Consider the following 23860-nt stretch of genomic DNA (forward strand, 5'->3'; position numbering starts at 1 on the left):
TCAGTTAGCTCAGTGATTCGAAGGTGGACACTGCACAGCATAGAGGCCAAGAGTCTGAAACAGGGGTAGGGGTGCCTGGAGTTAGGCTCCCAAGTTCCAAAATAAATGATCTGATTGTCCAAAGCGTCAAGTTCTCAGCAGCTCTCAGTGAAATCAATGGGAGTTGTGGATGCTCAGCCCTTCTGAAAGGCAGACTACTTATTTAGGCACCTAATAACGTCACACTGGCTCATTAGACTCGAATCTGTCTGCCTTAAGTATTCCTGAGGGGCCTATCACTGTAACTACAGACTCAAGCTGGAGTTCTGCAGATATGGCAGGCATTCTCCAGTATATTTCCCTGAAACAAAAGCAAATGTGTCACAGATTTGGTTAACTTCTGAGAGGTTGGGAGTGGGGGGGGGGGGTAGGGAATCTACATTATTTTAGAACCAAAAGTGCCCTAAAATGTGTTTGCAAGGGGGAGGACATATTTTCCTCACCCTTGTCATAATATGGCCTCTTCTGTCTTTCTCGGCTGTCTATTTTTCTCTTATCGCTGCTGAGATTGTGTGAAAATATCTAACATGAAACGGGCAAGGTCAGGAGTTCCATTTGCATGCTTGGTATTTTAAATACATGGTATTAACAAGCAATCATGAATTCCTTCTCCTTTTTCCTTTCTGATGCAAGGTTTTCAAAGAGGTTGGGGGATAAGTGTTGGCCTTTATGTTTCTAATCCGCTGAGAGTGTGTGAGATTCAGGACATGTCTACAAACACAAAGCCCCCCACCCTCACCCCGCAGCAATCAAACACACAGCCCCCATACCCCACAGAGGCTGGACACTCACCATGGGGCAGATGAGGCTGCCTCGGTTGTACACGGTCCCCCAGGTGGCTATGCCGATGGTAACAATTTTGCCCTCTTTGCAGCTGCTGCTCATGCTGAAGTCTCTCACAGCTTCTCCCACCTGCTTCATCACACCGGCGTGGGACCCACCCGTTATGATCCAGGCACCTGGCAGACAGAGCAGGGGTTGGCAAGGTGAATGCGCCACGTACAGTGGCTGATATCCTAGCCTATCAGAGACCTACAGAAGTCCCCCTTCCACCCAGGTTTTGGAGACTCTGAGGCCTGTGGAGTACCCATCCTGCATTCTGCCCCATCAGTACCTTGGGGTGTCAAAGCCCTCCGTGCACTGAGCCCACCCTCTTTGACACACAGGTCTGGGACCTCGCTGGGCTTCATGCCTCCTTGCCCTGCACTTTGTGCAGGCCCTAGGTGAGGAGAATGCCACTATTGCAAGTGGACCATGCTTTGTGCAGGGGCAGACAGATTGTCTTGTGGGTCAGGACTGGGATGTAGAAGATCTGGATTTGGTTCCCTGCTCTCCCGCAGACTTCCTCTCTGACCTTGTGGACCTGTGTGTTTCTATAAGGTGGGGATAATCATAGAATCATAGAACATCAGGGTTGGAAGGGACCTCAGGAGGTCACCTAGTCCAACCCCCTGCTCAAAGCAGGACCAATCCCCAACTAATAACCCTTCTTCTTCCTCTGTTGGGCTATTCAGACTGAACTCTTCAGGGCAGGGGACTGTCTCTCACCATGGCCTTAATGGCCAGGTCTTCACTGCCAAAAAGGTGTGTTTTACAGTGGGATAACTATCAGGCATTAACCACCTCTTTGTAAAATCCTAGTGAAGACAAGGCTCTGTAGCTTTTGCTGGAGGTAGGTGAAGTTAACCACAGGTGTGGGGTATAGGGCAGACCTGTCTTAGCTAAAAACTACCTGCGCCTTGTCTACACTAGGATTTTGCAGCGAGAGCGCTAATTTGCACTCATTCTTTTGCTGTAAACACACACCTGTTTTGGCAGTGAAGACACAGTCGAAGATTTAAAAGCATGAGGCTAACGTGATAACAAACACCTTTTAAAAGTCTAGTCTAGGCAAGGCATTCTGCCTTTAGCACATGGTAAAGGTCCCGGTTAAAGCTTAAAAGGCACACACTTGTCTGGAGACCTTTTAAAAAAACCCATCAACATTATTAATGCATATGAAATCTCATCCTTCCAATTTTACAAATAGCCACATATATCACCTCCTGATGCCACCCTATTTAATCTGCAAAGAATCAAAAGGGTTTCAGAATAGTAACAAACCAATACTTGTTTAGAAGGTCTACTCTATAGCCGCAGCACGTGTTCACCAAAAGTTTTTCCAACCTCCAGCCATTTTCCCTCTTCTTCTATTGCTTTTCCTTGGAGAGAAAGTGGCAATTTTCTGCAGTATTTTTATGAAGCCTATTTGTGCCTCAGTTTCCCCTATAATTTGCATGGCTACCCAGATGAGGTGAGAGGAGGACTGTTTGCTCTTAGGGCAGGCTGGGAGACATAGGTATGAATGTTGCCCAGCTGTCTGAGCCTGGATGGGTCACAAAAAAGGACTGACCAAGGCCAACCCCATATCAATGGAGGAGCCAAGAAGACAAAGGCAAAGTCAATTGCTAGGACATTGACAGCAACCCAGAGGGAGATGGATTTCCGCCCACTCTCAGCAGGGAAGCTGAGCACAATCCCCCAGCTTGAGAACAAAGGACTGGGGAGGTGTGTGGTGCAGGATAAGTGATGGCTGCTGGAAGGAGTCAGGGCTCTGACCTGGGAAGCGACCAAGGAGGTCAGACTAAGACCCCAGACAGAGCCTAAACATGGGGATTCACTACAGCTTGGCTGGGCTCTGGGCTAACCAGCAGGGTCTCTGGGCTAATTTTCATTTCTCTGTGCTAATCTAAGGACTTCCTATACTGTGTCAAGTTAACACAGGAGAGGCTGACGGACCTGGGGTTATTTAGTCTGCAGAAGAGAAGAGTGAGAGGGGATTTGACAGCAGCCTTCAACTACCTGAAGGGGGGTTCCAAAGAGGATGGAGCTCGGCTGTTCTCAGTGGTGGCAAATGACAGAACAAGAAGCAATGGTCTCAAGTTGCAGTGGGGGAGGTCTAGGTTGGATATTAGGAAAAACTATTTCACTAGGAGGGTGGTGAAGCACTGGAATGGGTTACCTAGGGAGGTGGTGGAACCTCCATCCTTAGAGGTTTTTAAGGCCTGGCTTGAAAAAGCCCTGGCTGGGATGATTTAGTTGGTGTTGGTCCTGCTTTGAGCAGGGGATTGGACTAGATGACCACCTGAGGTCTCTTCCAACCCTAATCTTCTATGATTCTATGACTAATAACCCCAACTGTTTTGACAGTGCTGTGGGAGTGTCACTGTGTATGCTGGGGTGCATTAATCTCTGAAGAGGGGACAAGTCTCTACCAAGAGTCTAGCTCAGTTGGACTCTCTGAGCAGATCTCATGGTGTGAAGTAGGAGTGCTGGAGCCCCAGAGGTTCAGTCAAGGAGGCAGTGAGGTAGCATGGCTTACCCTGGAGGAAGAGTGAGACCCTGTGGGGGTCTGGCACATTGAAGGGGCGCCTCCTGGAGACTGTTCCAAAACTGGGGGTGTAACACCAATCCTGTGGGTCCATGACAATCAAACCAGCTGATCAATAGGGAATCATTTGCCCTGCCCCACGTCTGCTTATTCTCCTGTATTTGTCAGCTTTAGAAGGCTTGTTTGTGTTTGGTCAATCTCCTCCCATTGTCTGTCTAGTTATTCAAATGCCTAAGGTGGTGACCATACATTGCATAATCTGCTTGATCCTAACAGCTTTTTTTCCTCTGCAATGATTTCCAGTTCTTAGCCCGGTTTTTATAATGTGTTAGTTACCACGTCAGCTAATTTGCTCTAACATTACATCTTAAATCCTAGTCTAGACAAGGCCTGTGTGTGTGTACAGCACCAAGTAGAACGGAGCCCTGAGGGTGGTTGAGGTCTCTAGAATCTTCCCTAATACAGACAATAATAACTGCACCAGGGGCAAGGCAGTGAGGAATCAGTCCCAGTGCCTAAGAGTCATGTGAGACCTGAAGAGTTCCCAAGGGCCAATGGGTTTGTCTGGATTGTCTTCTTTCTGCTTGTCCAAGATGGGCCCGAAACACCAAGTTTGGATCCTGATCTGAATTTTTTCAAAGTCTGAGGAATTCTGGCATGAGGTCTGGATTCATTCCCATCTAGAGGTGGGTGAAATTTTTTGGCCAAAACTCTGTGTCGCCAAAAAAAGCACATTTGGGTCGACAGAAACATTTTATGAATTCACCAAATTGTTTCCATTGGGAAAAAAAAAACAAAAAAACAAAACTCTGGAAACATCTAATTGTTTTGTAACAACATTTTCCAACCAGAACGTTTCAATTTTTTGATTCAAGACAAAATGTCATTTAGAAATTTCCTGCAGCTTCATTAATTTTTTTTTTTTTTTAGTTCAAAATTGAAACATTTTGTTTTGGGTCAAACTCAACATTGCATCCAACTGAAAACAATTTTGGTTTTTTTTACTACTTTTTGATTCCCTGAAAATTTTGCTTTGGGTCAAACTGAAACTATTTTTAATTTTTTTTCCCTGGAACTGCAAACAACCTGAAAAAATATCACTAGTTCTCCCAGCTCTACTCCCACCTCATTCAAATGTTCAGAATGCGGATTCTTTGCTCCATATTTACTCTGGCTGTTCCTTTCCCAGCAGTAGCTCTTTGAAATAAGAACTGACGAATTGGCTACTTTCTCTGTAGTTCATTGAAATGGCTGTATGGATAGCCTCTGCTGAAGCTTTTATTTGTCACTTCTTGCAGCAGAATCCCAACACAGATCCCGTGGTCTCCTGCACCAGTCGACATTTGGGCTGGCCTTTCCCCACCATGTGGGAGAACACCAGGCTCACAGAGTATGAGCTACCCCAAGCAAGGACCATGCCCAGATCCCAGCACAGTGTTATTTCCCATGAGGACCCCTTGGTAATATCAGTAAGGGCAGAATTTGGCTCAGGATATTTCTGTTCATGATTCAGAGAAGGCTAAGAGGTGATTTGATCAGAGTCTATAAGTACCTAGCAAGAAGACTTCTGATGGCACAGGGGTCTATAAACTAGACTCTAATCTAAAACAAGATCCAATGGCTGAAGCTGAAGCTAGATAAATTCAGACTAGAAACAAAGTGCCCATTTTTAACAGTGAGAGCTTACTGAGCAAGACAGTAGATTCTTCACCCCTTGAAGTCAGTACATCAGGACTGGATGTCTTCGTAAATGATGCACTGTTGCTCAAAGAGGCAGAACGGGCTCCATACAGGAGTCATGCTGGCCTGCATTAGAGGATCGTAATGGCCCCTTCTGGTCTTAGCATTGGACTCTATCACTCACTAGGTGATTCCTGGGATTGCATTAATTTTCTGTCTGAGGCATCTCTGCTGGTGTGCAACTGACACTGTATTCTCAGAGATGCCGAGCCAGGCAGCATGCTAATGAGAGGCTTGCGGTGCCAGCATTACTGAAAGAGGACAGCGAGTGACTGGCGGCTGCTCAGCAATGGAAGCGTTTACGAGGAAAGGCTGGTGCAAGGGTCCTGGTGAGATACGGGGCAATGCTGGGGCTGGAACGCAGGAAGGGGTTAGTGCCCTGTGGAATGTATATGAGAGACCAGTGTGCGGGTGGTGGGTAGGAGAGGCTGGTAGAAGTGAGAAATATTCACAGGGCTGCAGTGAGCTGAGATGACAGTGCAAGAGGTTTCTCGGTCTGAAAGCAACATTTCAGATCTGTGGGCCACACCCAGAGATAGGCACTCTGGGCCCCTGTACCCCACCCCAATCACTATGAGACCATACAGCAGATCCTGCAGGAAAGCTAAAGGCTTTTCCCCTGGAGCACATGGTATAAGCAGAGGGCAGGCAGGTGTGAGTCAGGCGGAGGAAAACGCTGGCCCCAAGGGATCAGGAGTCCAAGGACTCATGGAAGGTCACTTACCAAAGCTGCTCACTGACTCTGCAGAGCTCTGGTAACTGTCTGAACTTGCCTGTCTCCAGAGCCCCTGCAGAGGCTGATCTATCGGACTGCTGTCTGGAGAGCTGTGGGCCAACGTCACTGCCCGTCATTCCAGCACTGATGAACTCGTAGGCCAGGGATGCTGTTCCACAAGGATTTGACACCTTCTATTCTATTCCCATTCTGACACCACCCTCACCACCGTATTAGCTGAGCTCCTTCCCTAGCACATTATCCCCCATTGGGAACCCCTTAGCGCTTTCCCCCAGGGACGCAAACAGGGCTCTCCTCTAGCGCAGCCCCAGGAATGCTCTGCCCGCCCTCAGGGACTATGTACCACCAGCAGGTGTTACCTGTTGTCTGGGCCACCTTGACCAGCCCCCGTCGGAAGATGTTCTTCAGCCTCGGCATCATGTTGAAATTCTTAGCTCCCCCGGTCACAGAGATGAGCAGGTTGGGCAAGTCGAGGCCCCAGTGCTGAGTCATCAGCTGGTAGATGATGCATGGAGGGGTGTCCGCCGAGACGCGCACATACTGAGGGTGGGGGGGGGGGGGTGTGCAAAACACAGGGAAGGGACGGAGTAAAACCCACTGCACCTACCCAGAGAGCAAAGACAGCCAGGAACTCATCCTAGCCAACACAGCAAGAATCAAACTCCTTTCCTCTAGGCAATCAAGTCCAGGCAGCTCCCTTCTCTCCCCACCTCAGTTCCTCACCTTCCTGTAAAGGACCAGGGCTGCGTGGAGAGGAACATCTCCCTCCACTGCCCCATGCATCACCTCAGGGCCAGTCCAGGCTGGCAGCTGGATCTGTCACTGCACAGCACCCCCGAGGTGACAGATTCCCCCCTCTAAGGAGAGGCTGAGATGACAGAGTGACGGATGCTGCTGCTGTTCTAGTGCCAGGCCCTGGGGAGTGTGAGGTTGACTCAGAGCTGGATGCTGTACCTGTTCCCTCCCACCTCCATGGGATTCAGACCCCAAGGAGTCTAAGGCAGGAGGAGTGGAGGAGGTCGCACACTGAATCTTGGCCCACCAAATGGCTTAAGAGGAGACCTTAGATTTACTTGTCCTGGCCCTGGGCCTCCTTCCCTCTCCCCAGACCTGCTCCGGCGGTTGGCAGGGTGAAGGAGGTGACCCCACCTGCCCCCTCCCTTTCTCTGCTGGGACCAGGGCTGCCTTTGGAGCCTCTCCTCATCTACCATCAAAAGCAGGCAAATAGGCCCATTCTATCAGCTGCAAGTGCCGAGCAGCAGGGTTTCAGTATGGGATCCCTGTCCCCTAGACACTAGGGACTGACCCACCTTTCCCACCTTTGGTCCCAGACCTACAAAGCTGATATCACCAAATGCGTCCGTCGGCATTTCTTGGATGTGCCTCTTGGGGTCCCATTCTTTCCCCAGGAAAACAGATGGCTTTGTAGCCTCTTCCAGGTGCTGTTCCCTGGGGTAACCACACTCACACATGACCCTCCTGCAAGAAAACAGCATCAGCAACTCCCTGAACTCAAAAGGGGAGTCTCTGGCAGTTACAGGCGGATGAGTGGATATTAGGAAAAACTTTTTCACTAGGAGGGTGGTGAAACACTGGAATGCGTTACCTAGGGAGGTGGTGGAATCTCCTTCCTTAGAAGTTTTTAAGGTCAGGCTTGACAAAGCCCTGGCTGGGATGATTTAGTTGGGCATTGGTCCTGCTTTGAGCAGGGGGTTGGACTAGATGACGTCCTGAGGGTCCCTTCCAACCCTGATATTCTATGATTCTATGAGTCTGTTGAGTCTATGAGTATGAGACTGGAAGCAGTGGCAATGGCTTACTTTGAAAATTCCCGACACCAGCCCCTAGGGAGCTTATATCTCCTGCCCAGCTTGCCCATCAGCTATTGGCTATGGAGGAGAAATCACTGTGAGGAAGAGATCACTGTGCATGGTAGAACGCAGCAAAAATCAGCATTTCCATTCTGCAGGACATTCCGATATCTGGACATTGTTTTCACCCCAAATTAAGCCAAAATATATTTTAAAAATTGTGGAACAAAAAGTTCTGGAAAATATTGATTCAGAAATGGAAAATCATTTTGTTCTGAGTCAGTTCAATGTTAAGTTACACATCCCAGTAGTGCCTTGCATTGTCTCTTGGGAGGTGTAGTTCTGGGTGCTTCATGTCCTAATGCCCCCAATGGCAGGTCTCCATGGCAAGACTACATCTCCTGTGATGCACTATAGTCAGCTCCCATGATGCACCACACAGGTCAGTCTGAAGGGACACCACATGCTGCACCATGGGACATGTAGTCCAGCCCTGGAGCTCAGCCCATGGGGGAGAATCACCTGGAACTACAACTCCCATGAGGCAATGCACCACCAAAGGGAAAAACAATCCAATGGTGAATGGACCCAAAATGAAATAGTTCATGAAATATTTTTCCATTGGAATATTCAAAAATTTAGGCAAAATAGAAAATTTTAACTTTGCAGAAACTGCATTTTCCATCAACAAGTCGTTTTGATTGAAAATTCCCAACCAGCTGTAGGGCAGAGTGCTTTGCACCACTGACCTGTTAAGTGTGGTAGAAGCTCACTAATCTGCACCAGTGTCCAGGAGACCTGATGCACACTGCTCAGTGCTGTGAACTAGTCAGTAGGTGAACAAGCAATCAGGAGCCACATCAAGGCACCTGCATTGCAGAAGGAACCCAGTTCTCTTAGTCTGGCAAGCGTGTTTCCTATTATTATAGATGACAGTACTTCATAACAATGTAACAAGCCAAGACTTGTAGTTAAGCATTGGACCGATTCCCTGTGTGAGCTCAGGCCTCAACTCTGTGGATCTCAGCTCTCCAACTGCTAAAAGAGGATAACGGTTCTTCCGGCGTCTGTCTATTGGTTTGTCAGCTCTTTGGGGAAGGGGCTGTCTCCTACTGTGTGCACTGCCTAGCACAATGGACCCTTGATCTCAGTGGGGACTCTAAATGCTGCAATAGTAATACATTACTGTAATATATTTTCCTGAAGTAAATGCAACCTCACTACAGTCATCAGCAACGTGCAGTGACAACACTGGAGATTTTATGAGGATTACCCATGTTTGCAACTTTGCCTGGGAGAGTAGTTCCCCAGATTTTGATCCTGACATTACATTAGAGCTGATCAACAATTTTGTTGGATTTTTGACTAAAATAATGTTTTTGTGAAAGCATCTGCCTTCTGCAAAAAAATTCAGTTTTCTGTTCAAAAACAGAACACACAAAAAACTGAAATGTTTTGGCCAAAACCCCAAATATTTCCATCTGGAAATACTGCTGCAGAGCCTCATGGAAATTGTAGTTCAGTTTCTTTATATCTCCATTCACTTCTATGGGCAGGGCTCCCCAGCTGGACTACCCCTCCCATGATGCACCGTCACCAGGGACTCTCATGCTGCACCACCTTCCCTCTCCAAGAGAGGAGACTGTGATGCATCAGGGGAAATATCCAAGCAGACAGCTCAGCCTATAAATAATAATTCCTATAATGCTTAGCTGTTTATACAGTGCTTGCCATCAGAAGATCTCAAAGCACTTTTCAAAGGGTGGTAACTGTCATAAGTATACATTATTATGTAAGTATACATTGTCAGTATAAAGAAAAGGAGCGAGGGTGGCCACTCATGCATTCCCAGAAAATGTGGTACTTCTGGGAATGGCATGGACCCACCCCCACTGGCATGACCCTGCACTCATAGTAAGTGTAAGGTCACACCACTTGGAGGACACCATTTGGAAGAGCATGCCACTCCACCCCCACCAGTGTGACCTTGCACCCAGCTGAATGGCCTGCCTGATGGGAGCATGTGGCACCAGAACTACAACTCCCATGAGGTATCATGGCTGCATTTGCAAATCAAAATATATCCATTTTCAAATTTCCACCAAAAAAATCCAAATTTTCTGTAGAAAATTTAAACAAAAACTACATTTTTTTGGTTTTGTTTCCATCAAAGTTTTCCACAGGAATAAGAACAACATTTTTCAACCAGCTGTGCTTAGCATTGTGGAATCAGCTGAAGAAACACAACATTTCTTCTCCAGGAAATCTTTTCCTGTATTCTCTTTCTGCGGCTCCCAGACCATTACTGCACTCCTCTCCTCGTAGCAGAAATGGGCTTAACACTGGATGTTGATTCTACTTTCCTGCAATGTGGGTGGAAAGTAAGAAGCAGACGGAAGGGGGAAAACATCCATGCATTTGGCTTACCCAGTATCTGACATTTGGGAACTTTCAACAAAGTACACACACTCCTTCTTCCTGATGTTTTCAGAAATCCACGCGCTGAGATTCTCCTATGGTGGGGGAGAGAATAAGGGGAACAGTAGGCCTACACAGTTTCAGACAAAGACCAGATTACATAGGTTCCTACAACTGATCCACAGAAAAAGGGGCACATCACAGATGCAGTGTGCAAGGGCTCTCAGCCAGTACATAGAGAAACAAAGTTCACAACTGCAAGAAACCCCAGGGGAATTTGACACTTTCAGTTAGACAGCTAGCAGAGTGAGGACTCTGCCAGCACACTGTGTACCAGAGAGATAGACGTGTGCCCAAAGCTGAGGATGACAAGACATGAAGGAGCAGCGAGGGCTGAGTCTAACAGCTTATTCACACTTTGAATTTGTTACAGGTTAACTTGAGTTATTTCATGTTAAATTGGTGGGGGCTTTGTCTGGTCACACAGGAAGAAAGGAGTTGTGGCTCCTTTAAGGAATCCCCCCTCCTTAGGGTTGGAAAGTGGGCAGAGGGAAGGGGGCATCACCTGAGCAGGGGATTGGCCAGAGGGGCTCAGGTGCGCCACTGGCCCCTGCAGACAAGGATTAAGGTATGTGAATGCCCTGCCCGCTCTCACTCCACAAGCATCAGAACAGCTCTGGGACTGAGGGTGATGCTGTTAGTGGGTTTGTTTTCACCTTGTGTGAATGGGATTGTCAGAACGGTTCTCTTCCATGTGTCCACTTCTCCCAGGGCACTTTGTCTGTCTCCCTGGCTATTGGAGAAAAGCATATAATGACCCTAACTACTACCTCCTCCAAATGATACTCTGTCCCTGGACTGAGAGCCCCTTTCAGCCTACTCCCACCAACCCACCCCTGGGCTTGGAGCATCTCCTGGTTATGCCCCTGACTCTTACACATGGTCAGTGTATTTGCTGGCCTCCCCCTAACCTTGGCATTGTCTAAACTTGCCTTTTCATTATTGCCAGTGGCAAAGTGAGCCTTCCTCTTGCTCTTACAGAAGCCACTATTGCTGCGTCTGAGGTTGGGAACCATTTTGAGGTCGCAGATCTTGGGATGCACAACGTAGCTGTCTCCCTCATCAGGGCAGACTCCATTCAGCTCTAGGGGTAGCATTCTGGCTTGCCGGCCACTCCCAGCTACGGGGCAGGTCTCTCGTCACCCTCAACACAGCCTCTCGAATTTGTTACACTGAGAAGTCCTGAAATGCAATGAAACAGAAAATAGTAAACATGCATCAGAAACACAAGGAAACTCTAGCTGGTGCTTGCTGCTAGGAGAACACCCCTCACCATGAATCCTCTCCCTCCAATCCCAACATTCTTTGGGGTTTGTTTCAGATGTGAGCTAGACCAGTTATGCTATGAGCTAGACAGCACAGACTTCTAAATTAATCTGCTGTTTTCCTACAACAGGCCCCGAATGAATGATCACAGAATCGTAGAAATGTAAGGCTGGACAGGACCTCGAGCCGTCATCTAGCCCATCCACCTGCATGGAGGCAGGACCAAGTAAACCTAGACCATCCTTGAGAGGTGTTTGTCCAACCTGTTCTTTAAAACCTCCAATGAGGGGGATTCCACAACCTCTTTCAGCAACTTGGTTCAGTGTTTCACTATTCTTATAATTAGAAAGTTCTTCCTAATATCTAACCTAAATCTCCCTTGCTGCAAATTAAACCAATTAAATGATGAAATAGGGAAGATTTTAACTAAAAAAATAAAACTAAATAGTAACATACACTGCATCTATATTTATGTGTTCATATTAATATGTATGACTAGTTGTAGGCTCATATCTATATCACCGACAGCTGAGTTGTTAATTTTTTGTCTATAACCCATGGCATATGACCCAGAGACACAACCACAGACCATTCTCCAAATCAGCCACTCATTAATAACCATAGACACCGCCATCTTCTGTTACCCTCCATACACAGAGCAGAGATTCAACTCCTCACTCAGCTCAACACATCACATCTCCCACACACAGCCCAGAAATGATACCTTGCCCACCCGAAGCCATTATTCCACCAAATGGGAAAATACCCAATCTATCCAATCCACCCTCTCTCTATAGATTAGAAATCCCATGTGTCTTCCCTATTCACCCTGCTAGGGTGAGTCAAGGACCTTCTGGCTAAACACCAGCTATCCACCTTCATCCAGGTTGCTCTGTGCATACAGATCAAACCCTCAGCTACCCCCTGCACCACACCCAGCTAGTATGTTACTTGCCCTGTCTTTAGAATGTCAGGCAGCCAGAGTGCATGCTCCCTCCTTTCAAAGGGTGTAGCACCCTCCAAGCTCACCCTCACTCCCAGATCCCCAGGGTGAGGTCTAGGCACACTGCCTGTGGGAGCCCTGCTGGACTGACAGACTCTACCTGTAGCTGTGGTCTAAAGCCACAACTGCGCCCTCAGTGTCATGAGGCTAAATTTCATTTATGTCTGCGGAGCACTTTAAGATCTTCAGCTGGAACGTGCTATAAAAAGGCAATGTGTTATGATTATTATTTATTCATACACCTGCAGAACGATTCAGCCTCCACCACATCACAGTCTGGCTGGGTCATGAGCAAATAAGCCAGTTTTCCAGCAATGGGATAGGATGAAATGTTGTAGTCTTGATGTACAGTTGTTTTCTTGGAAGTGCTAATTTTTTTGTCTCCCCCATTAAGGTCCCTGAGATGCTACGGCTAATTCAGTAGGTTGCACAGTATGAGACCAATGCCCCAGTATGGCACTAGCTGGTGTAACCATGCTGCAAATGCCACATTTCACATAAAAATATTTTTGTAAAAATAAGTTCCTGTCCTCTTTTGCTCATTGCCATCCTCTCTGGCACTTTCCATAGATTTCAGACCAGAAGGGACCACTGTGATCATCTAGTCTGCCCTCCTGTGTAACACAAGCCATAGGACAGCCCTGAATTAACTCCTGTTTGAACTAGAGCGGATCTTCTAGAAAAACAACCAACCATCCAATCTTGATTTTAAAATGGCCAGTGATGGAGCATCTACCACAGCTGTGGGGAAATTGTGCTAATGGTTACTTACTTTCACGGTTACAAATGCACACCTTATTTCTAGCCTGAATTTACCTAGCTTCCAGCCCTTGGAAGCTTGTTACACCTTTGTCTGCTAGACTCAAGAGCTTCCAATTTCTGTTCCTCATGGAGGCACTTGAAAAGTTGCCCCACAACCTTCTCTTGGTTAAGCTAAACATATTGAGTTCCTTAAGTCTATGTAAAGCCCAGTGGGTCTTAAACCTAGCCCTGCAGAGCTGCTAGGCAGCAAACAGCACCATGCTACCACCAAGCAGCAGCTGTAACCAGCTCCAGCTCCACTACCTACAACCAGCTGTGGACACAGCCCCTAGGAAGTCCCGCCTCAAGGGGACAGACAGGCAGCAACCTCATGGCTCCTGATTGGCTCCCTGCCATATATAAACCCCAGGGGTACTCCAGGAAGTCTCCAGGCAACAGTGTGGATCTCCAATAGCTACTATTACTGGGCTTGATTTGGACCTTACCTCCTGACCTTTGGTATTGACCCTAGCCTGGAACCTGACTATAGACTCCTCTGCTGCTCTCAGCCTCAGGTTTGACCCAGCTCTGACCTTTGGTCCTGACTACCCTGGATAGGATCCTGACAGCCTATCACTATAAGGCAGGTTTTTTAATCCTTTAATCATTCTCGTGGTTCTTCATTGAACCCTCTCCAACTTAACAACATCCTTCTTGAATTGTGGGCACCAGAACTGGACATGTTCTGGTAACAGTTGCACCAGTGCCAAATACAGAAGTAAAATAACTTCTCAACTCCCACTCGGGATTCCCCTGTTCATGAAGGGTTGCTTTAGCCCTTTCGGTCAGAGAGTTGCACTGGGAGCTTGGATTCAGCTGACTATATACCATGACTGCCTAGTCTTTCTCAGACTCACTGCTTCCCAGGATAGTCCCTCATCCTGCATGTTCTCCATTCTTTGGACCTAAATGTATGGCTTTGTATTTGATCGTATTAAAATGCATGTTCGCTTGTGCCTAGGTTGCTCTGTACCAGGGACCTGCCCTCTCTATTTACCACTCCCCCAGTCTTTGAGTAGAAGTAGCTACCTTATTAACCTCAGAGTCCTGATCACACTGCATTCTGCCTATTGTACTTACGCTCCCCATGCATTTTCAAACTGCACCTTGTATCCTAAAGTGGTGCATAGCCTTGCTATGAACAGTTGTACAGGTGCAGTATTCCATCCCAGAGGTAGCTGCAATTCACCCCGGGAGAAGTGTGTCCTCTGTGGTTATGTGTCTGATGATCTCAAAGGAAACAGGCTGGACATCGAGAGGCAAAGACCGCTAATCCTTGATGGTATTCTACCTTGATAGTAGCAACTCCTACGACTAAGCTTGCCCAGCATGGCTAATTATAACCCCAGGTTGAATTGCTTTGCCAGTTGTTCAGGCTGCAATTGTCTATGTTTGCTCTCTGCCTCAGGCTGAATGATCTTTGGGAAGAGTTCAGTCATTTCTGTCACAGCTGGGAATAGAATCCAAGTCTCCACTATCTTACCCCCAGTTCTCAGCTGCTTAGCCCCACACTTCTCAGGCGGAAGAAGGAAGGGAAAGGGAACTACTCTATGTACTTAGCTATGTGCCTGTGAAATGGGGCTACTCCTGCATAGGTTGCCCACAGTTTCTATAGCCCAGATTTTAAAAGGTATTTAGGATCTAGGCACATATGTCTTGCATCCCCCTTTAGTGGCTGGTCTACAGAAGAGCTCACACCCTTCTGCCACTGGTAGCTAATGGAGTTAGCCCTTTGCTCAAATGGTGGAGGGCTGTGCTATGGGGGTGAAGACCATGGACTGATGGCCCTGTTGATGCCTGGTTGGTTATCTCACTGTTGAAATGGATAGATTGTGTATCTTTCTTTTAAAATAACCTGGGAAATTACATACAATAAACTAGATTAACATTCTTTTAATCAGCTTGCAAAGTCAAGCACTGAAAAGTTAGGAAACACCAAAATGAAGACAAACCTATGCAACCTTACTTCAGCTCTCTCATGCATTATGATGCTGTCTTTAATTTAACGATCACACACTGTATCTCCCCCCCCCAACAGAACCACTGCCTCATTCAGTGCACAGGCTGGATGGTGCTCCCTGAATGCATTGGAGTTAAACAGGAAATGAAGCTACTGTTGGTAGAATCCCTAGCTTTTTCACTGCAAAGGTTGGAAAGTGTGTCAGGAATGAGGCAGAAAACTACAGGAGGAACAAGAATGGGCATGTGGTTAAGGCAGCTGACTGCAACCAAGGAGACCTAGGTTCTGGCCTTTGCTCTCCTACATGCAGATGTTGGCTAGATCATCACACCAAATGTTTCCACAGGTGGCCTCCAGTTCTGTACTTCTCATTTTCTGTGAGTCTAACTTGAGATACCTCATTTAAGGGCTGAATATCCACACATGGGACTGAAGTCAATAGGTTGTGTGGGTGCTCGGCCCCTATGAAAAATTTCAAAACCATTGAAATAATTTAGCAACTTACATCCCACTTTCAAAAGTGACTCAGGGGCATGCAGGAGCTGAAATCCCATTGACTTGCAGGGAGACGTGGGCTTCTTCCGCCCAGAGCCTCAAAGGCTTTTAGGTACCTAACTCCCATTGCTCCCATGGATGTCAATGGGAGCTAGGTACCTAAGTGCCTTTGAGCATCTTAGCCCTGTGTGCCTAGCATTCATTGCCGTCCTTTGGCATACGCAGACAACGCGGCTGCGTAGGGCCCCTGAAAATTTGGGGCACCAGTGGGTGTTAGTGTCCACCCTCCCGGCTCTTCCTATCCCTGTTCTGACACTTCCTGCAGACTCCCACAGCTGGCTGCTGCAGCCTGGTGAGTCTTCCTCGGGAGGGGATTGAATAGTTAAAAGTGAAAAAGCTTCTAGCCTGCCAGACCTATTAGCACAACATTGAAACTGTTAGAGCCATTCAAGTGGTAATGATTCCATTTAACAGTCATTTGCCAAGCCCCAGGTATTATACTGTCAGTTTCTGAATTTACTGACAAAAACATTGTGTATCACTGTAATATTTACTCAGAACATGTTAGTCTACAGGACCTTAGTTTAAAATTTGCTTTAAAAATATTTCATTAGTGAGTTGAAGATTATAAAATCACATCTCTAAAAAATCCTTGCATAGATTTTTAGATGTACAATGATCTTTAGCGTTAAATGCTTGGATCTTCAGACATAGTTTTTTAAATAAATCCTTCAAAAGACCACCCTTATCTAAAATACACATTTTAATTACTATAGTAAAAAAAAAACACCTTGCTTCCAAAGTCTTCCTGTCCTTTCTGTCCATCCCTTTCTCCCTTCACACACACAACCCCCTCACCCCCACCCCAAAGAGAGCCCTTAAAGGGAAAACACCCCTTTCTTTCGAGATCGCTGGACAAAGAGTTTCCCTTTCTTTACTTCTGACTATCTGATGAACTAGTTTTAAGAGAACCCTCCAGCAAAATCAGTACCTTAGTAAAATATAAAATCCTTTGTTGTGCCTAAAATCTTTGGAAACATTTTTTTTTTAAAGTTGTTGAAATGTCATTGTCTGTTATGGAGATAACAAATTTCATTGCCTATTGTTCAACATATTTATTGTTATGGAGATAACACAAAGTAAATTAGTGTTCCCTTTTTCTAAAAGCAATGAACATGTTATGAACACACTAAACCTTTGTGACTGATTAATTTAAAATAATGTCTTTGTTTCACTGAGTTAAATATATAGTAATCTGGAATGATTGATCAGGAATCATGTCTCCCCCTACCCATCTCTTTTCCAAGATGAAAAGTCTCAGTCTTATTAATGACAGGTTTCAGAGTAACAGCCGTGTTAGTCTGTATTCGCAAAAAGAAAAGGAGTACTTGTGGCACCTTAGAGACTAACCAATTTATTAGAGTATAAGCTTTCATGAGCTACAGTAGCTCACGAAAGCTTATACTCTAATAAATTGGTTAGTCTCTAAGGTGCCACAAGTACTCCTTTTCTTTTAGTCTTATTAATCTCTCTCTTCATAGAGGTATGGAATGGCTTCCGTATGAGGAGAGATTGATAAGACTGAGACTTTTCAGCTTGGAAAAGAGACGGCTAAGGGGAGATATCATTTGAAGTCTATAAAATCATGACTGCTGTAGAGAAAGTAGATGAAGTGTTGTTTACTACTTCTCATAACACAAGAACTAGGGGTCACCAAATGAAATTAATAGGCAGCAGGTTTAAAACAAATAAAAGGAAGTATTTCTTCACACTGCGCACAGTCAACCTGTGGAACTCCTTGCCAGAGAATGTTGTGAAGGCCAAGACCATAAGAGGGTTCAAAAAAGAACTAGATAAATTCATGGAGCGTAGGTCCATCAATGGCTATTAGCCAGGGTGGGCAGGGATGGTGTCCCTAGCCTCTGTTTGCCAGAAGCTGAGAATGAGCGACAGGGGATGGATCACTTGATGATTACCTGTTCTGTTCATTCCCTCTGGGGCACCTGGCACTGGCCACTGTCAGAAGACAGGATACTGGGCTAGATGGACCTTTGGTCTGACCCAGTAGGGTCATTCTTATGTTCTTATTACTTTTATGAAGGCTTAAGAGTACATTTAAAATATAAAATCAGCTTAGAAATGCCAATTAAGAAAATGTAAAACAGAGAAGAGCTGCATCATGTATTCCATAATATTTAATGACAGGTTTCAGAGTAGCAGCCGTGTTAGTCTGTATTCGTAAAAAGAAAGGGAGTACTTGTGGCACCTTAGCGACTAACCAATTTATTTGAGCATAAGCTTTTGTGATGATGCATCCGATAATATTTAATGTTGTATTCAGCAAGACAGCTGACTTGCCCTTACTACGAAGTTTTTGCAAATAAATGTCTGACAAACTTCAGGGCAGCTCAAAAAACCTGTGACTGACATTTTTTTTTATTCCCAAGCTTAGAGCTTTTAATTAGGTACCTTCTGCATGCCCATTCTGCGGTGAGGGAGCGCATACGGGGGTGTCTGTGGGGAACTGTGACTCTCCGCTGCCGTGAGGTGGGCCAGGCGTCTCGCTATCCTTTGCTGCCTCATCCCTTCCCCCTCGCCCCCCTGCTGGGCTGCCGTCGGGTATAGGGGCACCAGTTTAATAATACTGCGTAGGGCCCCATAAATCCTAAGGACGGCCGTGCTAGCGTTCTTTAGAAAATGGAACAAAGGCTCCTAAATCATTTAGCTGCATATTATTATCTCCATGTGTCCAAGGGGGCTGCCAAGATCAAAAGCTGGAAAAAATGTACACTACCTTTTGGGGACCTCACTGATTGGTGTCTCAAGCTGGGCCCCCATGGGTAAAATTTTCAAAAACTGCTATCTCACAAGGGAGTCATAAAGACAAAATCACTAATATTTGGGAATGAGGCACTCATGATGAGCAAGTGCCTCATAGTGATAAGCAAGCCCAGAGTCTGATAATTCTGTATTTAGTGGCTATTTGGGATGGTTTGCAGTAAATAAGGCCTCGGGGGGTTACACACTGAATGATGAGTGGAGAGAGAGAAATACTGAGAAGCTTCCACGTTCCCAGAGTACTAGCCACCCATAGGCAGCGAGTTATATGGGCCTGGGGTGCCCATGCTCCACCAATATTCAAGAACTGGGGCCCGGCTCCACCAATATTTGGGCTTATATTTTCAGAGCTGTCCTGTCCATGGGATGGACCGGGGCAATTGCCCCAGGCCCCATGCTTTGGGAGGTCCTGCGCTTCAGGGGGACATGGGGTCCACGGTGGCCTGGGGGGTTAGCAAGGGGCCTGACTTGGCAGCCGTGAGCGACCCGGCCCCAGCCCCCTCTGCTCCGCTCCACCCCACACCTCCTCTTCCCACTCTGCCCACACTCCACCCCTTCCTCCAAGCCCCCATCCTGCCTCTTCCCGCCCCTGCTCTGCCCCCTCCCTGCCCCCATTCCACCCCAAGCCCCAGTCCCCACCTGCCTCTTTCCAGCTTCCCCATGAGCGTCGCCAGGAGCCAGCGGGGCAGAGCAGAGAGGGCTGGGGCGGCATCACTTGCTGCTGCTGGCACCAGGCCCACTGCTAACCCCTCCAGGCTGCCCTGGATCCCGTGTCCCCCTGAAGCACAGGGCCCTCCAAAGTGCAGGGCTGGGGGGCGGTTGCCCTGGTCTGTCCTATGGATGGGATGGCTCTGCTTGGACCCATTCTGGGCACCACCAAAAATTATACAAACCTGGTGCCCATGTAGCCACCCTCTGCATGGAATGAGGCAGGGACTTTTTTGGGGGGAAAAAACAGTATCTTGGCTAAAGAGGGCCTTGGCCTACACCAAAGAAATCCTCAACATGCACTAGAGATGGCTGAACAAAATCACAGTTATTTAATATTGTATTTTGCTCAATACCTCCATCAAACTGCAGAAGGCAATCCCATCTCACCCTCTCTGGTATCTGCTTATATAGAGACCAGGATAAAACTCAGGCCTGTGGTACACTCTAAACTAGCCAGCAGTGCCTAGCACGCACAGCGCTCGCTGACGGGCGTTCACACAGGGCCCTCCGCTGGGCACTGCATACACAGGAACCCTCTAAGAGAAAGCAGAGGCACAAAGGATTCCACAAGGGGGACACACGCACATCTTCCAAGGTGGACACGCACACAGCCTATCTTACAGGGAGCACATGCACACAGGAGCTCTCACATGTCACATGCATACATGTGCATGGCGTGGTGAGGACCCCAAAGTGGTTTTAAATGGATTAAAGGGTTCTTGCAGCCCTGCCCTACAGCATAGTTGCAGATAGCCTGATTCCTGAGCAATTTTGGACAGCCCTCAGGGGCATTTCTGTCAGATTCTGTCCTTCTGCAGGGCACTGGTTGCTACTGACATTGTCTGGGACAGCCATTCCCAGGCTTTGCAGCTTCCAGGCCCTGACTGAAGTTCCTGAAAATCTGCTAAGACCCGACACAGAAACTGTACATTCCAAACAATGTACCTGCCTGCACCTGCTGTGCAGCCTCCTCCTGCATCTCCTGCTCAGACGTTCGGTGCCAGACATGGGGAATGTCCCTTCGACTCCCCCTCCAGGCAGGTCAGTTGACTAGCTGAGACCCAGGTGATGAGAGAAGAATCAGCTGAGGCATCTCTGAACTGACTGACTGCAGTTAGGAGGAGGAGACGGGGCTGCTGCTGGCAGCCTTCCAGCAAATCAGACTGCAGAAGCAGTCCCTAGACCTGCTAGGGAGCTTTAGGCATAAGGACAATCCAGAGTTTGCTAGACCTTGGTGAGTCACATACCCTTTGTAAACTGCAGAGGAACCCTTTCCATTCCACAGCCTGACAAGGCACTTTCTTTCTCCTGAGTAGCTTCATCTTAACAATGCAAATGATAGTCCAAAATCTGAACCACTCTTCACAACTCTTAATCAGTGGCTGCTTTGTTATGTATGAGGGCCCCATTTGCAAGAATACTTGCTGAAAAGAATAGCATATCCACTGCTTAGATGGAAACTTGGGTCCATTTATTTCCAAGCCTGTCAAGTCCAGAGTAGATAACAAATCTCACTATACTTAGCATTATATGCAGTAAACACTCTAAACCTTAAATTACTGTTCATGGAAATAAAGTCACATTTCACATACATTCTCTCTCCTATTATGCAGTTGAGGTGCAGGAGGGGACTCCAGTCTGGGGGGTGGGGCTGAGGGATTTAGAGTGCGGGAGGGGGCTGCAGGTTGAGGCAGGGGATTGGGGTGCAGGAGAGGGTATGGGCTCTGGGCTGGGGGTGAGGGCTCTGGGGTGCAGCCAGGGATGAGGGGTTTGGAGTGCAGGAGGGGGCTCCAGGCTGGGGGGTGGGGACGAGGGGTTCAGGGTGTGGGAGGGGGCTCTGGGCTGGGATTTGGGGTGAAGAGGGGTGAGGGCTCTGGGCTAGGGTTGTGGGCTCTGGGGTGAGGCTGAGGATGAGGGGTTTGGGGTGTAGGAGGGGGGTCTGGGTTTGGGGGGCCTTAGGGCTGGCGCAGAGGGTTGGGGCTCATGGTTGGGGTGCAGGCTTACCTTGGGCGGCTCCCGGTTGGCAGTGCTGCGGGTCTAAGGCAGGCTCCCTGGCTGGCCTGGCACAGCATTGCGCCCCAGAAGCATCCGGCAGGTCCGGCTCCTAGTCGGGGGGGCAAGGAGGCTCCACACGCTGCTCTCGCCCACGGGCACCGCCCCCCACAGCTCCCATGGGAGTGCAGAGCCAGTGCGTGGGGCAGGGGCAGCACGCGGAGCCCCGTGACACCCCCCTTGGAGTCCGACCTGCTGGCGACTTCTGGGGTGCAGCGCGGTGCCAGGCCAGGTAGGGACTAGCCCGCCTTAGCCCTGCAGCACCGCCACCTGGACTTTTAGCGGCCCAGTCAGCAGTACTGACCGGAGCCGCCAGGGTCCCTTTTCGACCGGGCTTTTCAGTCGAAAACCGGACACCTGGCAACCCTAGCGAAGGTGGCTGGTGAAAGCTCATGTGTCCCTACAGAACAGAGCTGGGAAGAGAAACATCTCGTTGCAGAGTGACCGTTTACCTTGCTGTTGGGGATAGGCCCTCAGTGGAGGATCAGGCCCTCTGCACCTCTGTACCATGGATGCAATAGCACTTCTCTCCCACGCCAGGGGGAGAGGGAGGGAGCACATTAACACATGGGCAGTGGGTAGATCCTGGGGCTGGGCCAGTCCATGTTCTACAGCAGGGAGCAGGGAGTGGAGCCCCCCAACGCAAAGAGACCCACAGCTTAGAGCCTGCTGTCCCTTCTTCCCCACCCTCCGGGCTTGTCTACACTGGCAAGTTTTGTCACCAAAAACAGCCTTTTGGCAACAAAACAGCAAGAGCGTACACACTACAATGTGACTTTTGTCGCGAAAAACGCCCACTTTTGGCAACAAAAAACTTCCACCCCTATGAGAGACTTTTGTCTTTTCCCCTCCCTTGATTGTGGGCAAAGAGCCAGTATAGACGCTGCTGATTGTTTTGTCGACAGCACTGGCTTCTGCCAGTATCCCACAATGCCTGCCCTGATTGCTCTGCTCGGTGATTCATAGATTCATAGATTCATAGATATGCTGCCCTGCAGGCATGCGCCCCTCCCCTTCCAAAGCTCCCCGGAAGTATCTGTGAACAAGTCCGGGAAGTATTGGGGAACAAACAAAGAGCAAATCATTGGAATGCTCCTGTTCTGCCCTGCACTAGGAACACAGCAGTTCCCCAGCAGGGAGAGCTCACAGAGCTACTCATGATGTTGCGCTCGGCAGCTGAGGGGGCTGTGGGAGAACTCGGAGAGAATCCCAAGATGTTGCGGGGGGGAGGGCTAGCTCAGTGGTTTGAGCTTTGGCCTGATAAACCCAGTGTTGTGAGTTCAATCCTTAAGGGGGCCACTTAGGGGCAAAATTTGGGGATTGGTCCTGCTTTGAGCAGGGGGTTGGACTAGATGACCTCCTGAGGTCCCTTCCAACCCTATATTCTATGATTCTATGTGCAGCAATCAGCTCTTCCTTCCCACAACATTGCACTGTGGGATACATACCCACTGTGCATTGCTCAGCCTGTCGATGATGGTGTCCCCAATGTGGACGTCATCTGTCAACAGAGGGAGCAAGTGTGAACACCCTTTGGCGATTTTTGTTTTGTCGCCTTTTGGGTGTCGACGTAAGTTTTGTCAACAAAACTTGGTAGTGTAGACAAGTCCTCTCATGCATAATGTAGCAGCCCAACCTGTTCTTTTCTCACCACTCCCCTCCCTAAACCCCCCCAGTACTCCCATGCGTGATGCTGGCAAACAAGGGGCCAGCTCTTGCCAAAGCTTTAGGCCTCAGCTGAGCACTGAGAAATTCATTGCTGGAAACCGGACCAGCTCACCTCTGCAGTATGGCTAAGATGGGTATTGGACGTATAACAATGGGTTTCGCCTTTACAAAATGCTTCTAAATTGCTGCAAGCATTAATCTCACTTATAATATCTTTATAGTTAAGTTTTTGCTTTGCAACTGTAACAAATGTTTGGTCTGGAACCATGAACCTGTCAGGAGGGATTGTCTGCTCCTCATCAGGACAGTTATCAAAACTAAATGGGCCATTGTGGGACATCACAATACAAAGACTTTGTTAATTGCTCCTTCACACCCAGGAAGAGGCTGTGTGCAAACGGGCTCGACCCATCAGCTTGAATTCTGAAAGACAGATATAAAAATAGTTGACAAGAAAATTGTTCATCTCTTTTGCTGTTCAGACTCTCAGGGCTAGAGCTAGAAAACAGAAAGCAGAGATTTCCACGGTCAAACTAGGTTAGCCCTAAAAGACATTCGGTGCTGCTGACCGATAAGGCTTCATGTCCTGCGGGGGCTACTATGAACACAACTTTGTCCTCCAAACCATCATCGAAACGGCCAGAAGGGCATGGAGGCAGTGCACGGTAGCATGGCTCGACCTGGCTAACACCTTTGGGTCCATGCCCCACCACCACATCTTTGCCATGCTCCAAGAGTTTGGGATGCCAGAGAACTTCCTCTGTGTGATCTGAGAGGTGTACGAGGGATGCAGCACCACCATTCGCTCGGTCGAAGGGGAGACCGCCGAGATCCCAATCCAGAGCGGAGTTAAGCAGGGCTGTCCCCTCAACCCCATCATCTTTAACCTCGC

General features: G+C 48.0%; 1 protein-coding gene across 1 annotated transcript in view; it reads right to left on the minus strand.

The window, feature by feature from the left end:
* The window catches only part of TRPM2 (transient receptor potential cation channel subfamily M member 2), a 57957-nt gene extending 37716 nt beyond the window's left edge, over window positions 1-20241 (minus strand). Inside the window, exons 1-6 of the mRNA XM_084639846.1 lie at window positions 20194-20241; window positions 11107-11356; window positions 10124-10209; window positions 7196-7364; window positions 6245-6425; window positions 832-998 (exon numbers count right to left, since the gene is read on the minus strand). Coding sequence (XP_084495972.1) covers window positions 832-998; window positions 6245-6425; window positions 7196-7364; window positions 10124-10209; window positions 11107-11271 — 768 coding nt within the window. The 5' untranslated portion in view covers window positions 11272-11356; window positions 20194-20241. The remainder of the gene's footprint in view (window positions 1-831; window positions 999-6244; window positions 6426-7195; window positions 7365-10123; window positions 10210-11106; window positions 11357-20193) is intronic.
* Window positions 20242-23860: the final 3619 nt, after the last annotated feature.

Source organism: Lepidochelys olivacea, assembly GCF_965140295.1.
Source record: "Lepidochelys olivacea isolate rLepOli2 genome assembly, chromosome: 9".
NCBI lineage: Eukaryota > Metazoa > Chordata > Testudines > Cheloniidae > Lepidochelys > Lepidochelys olivacea.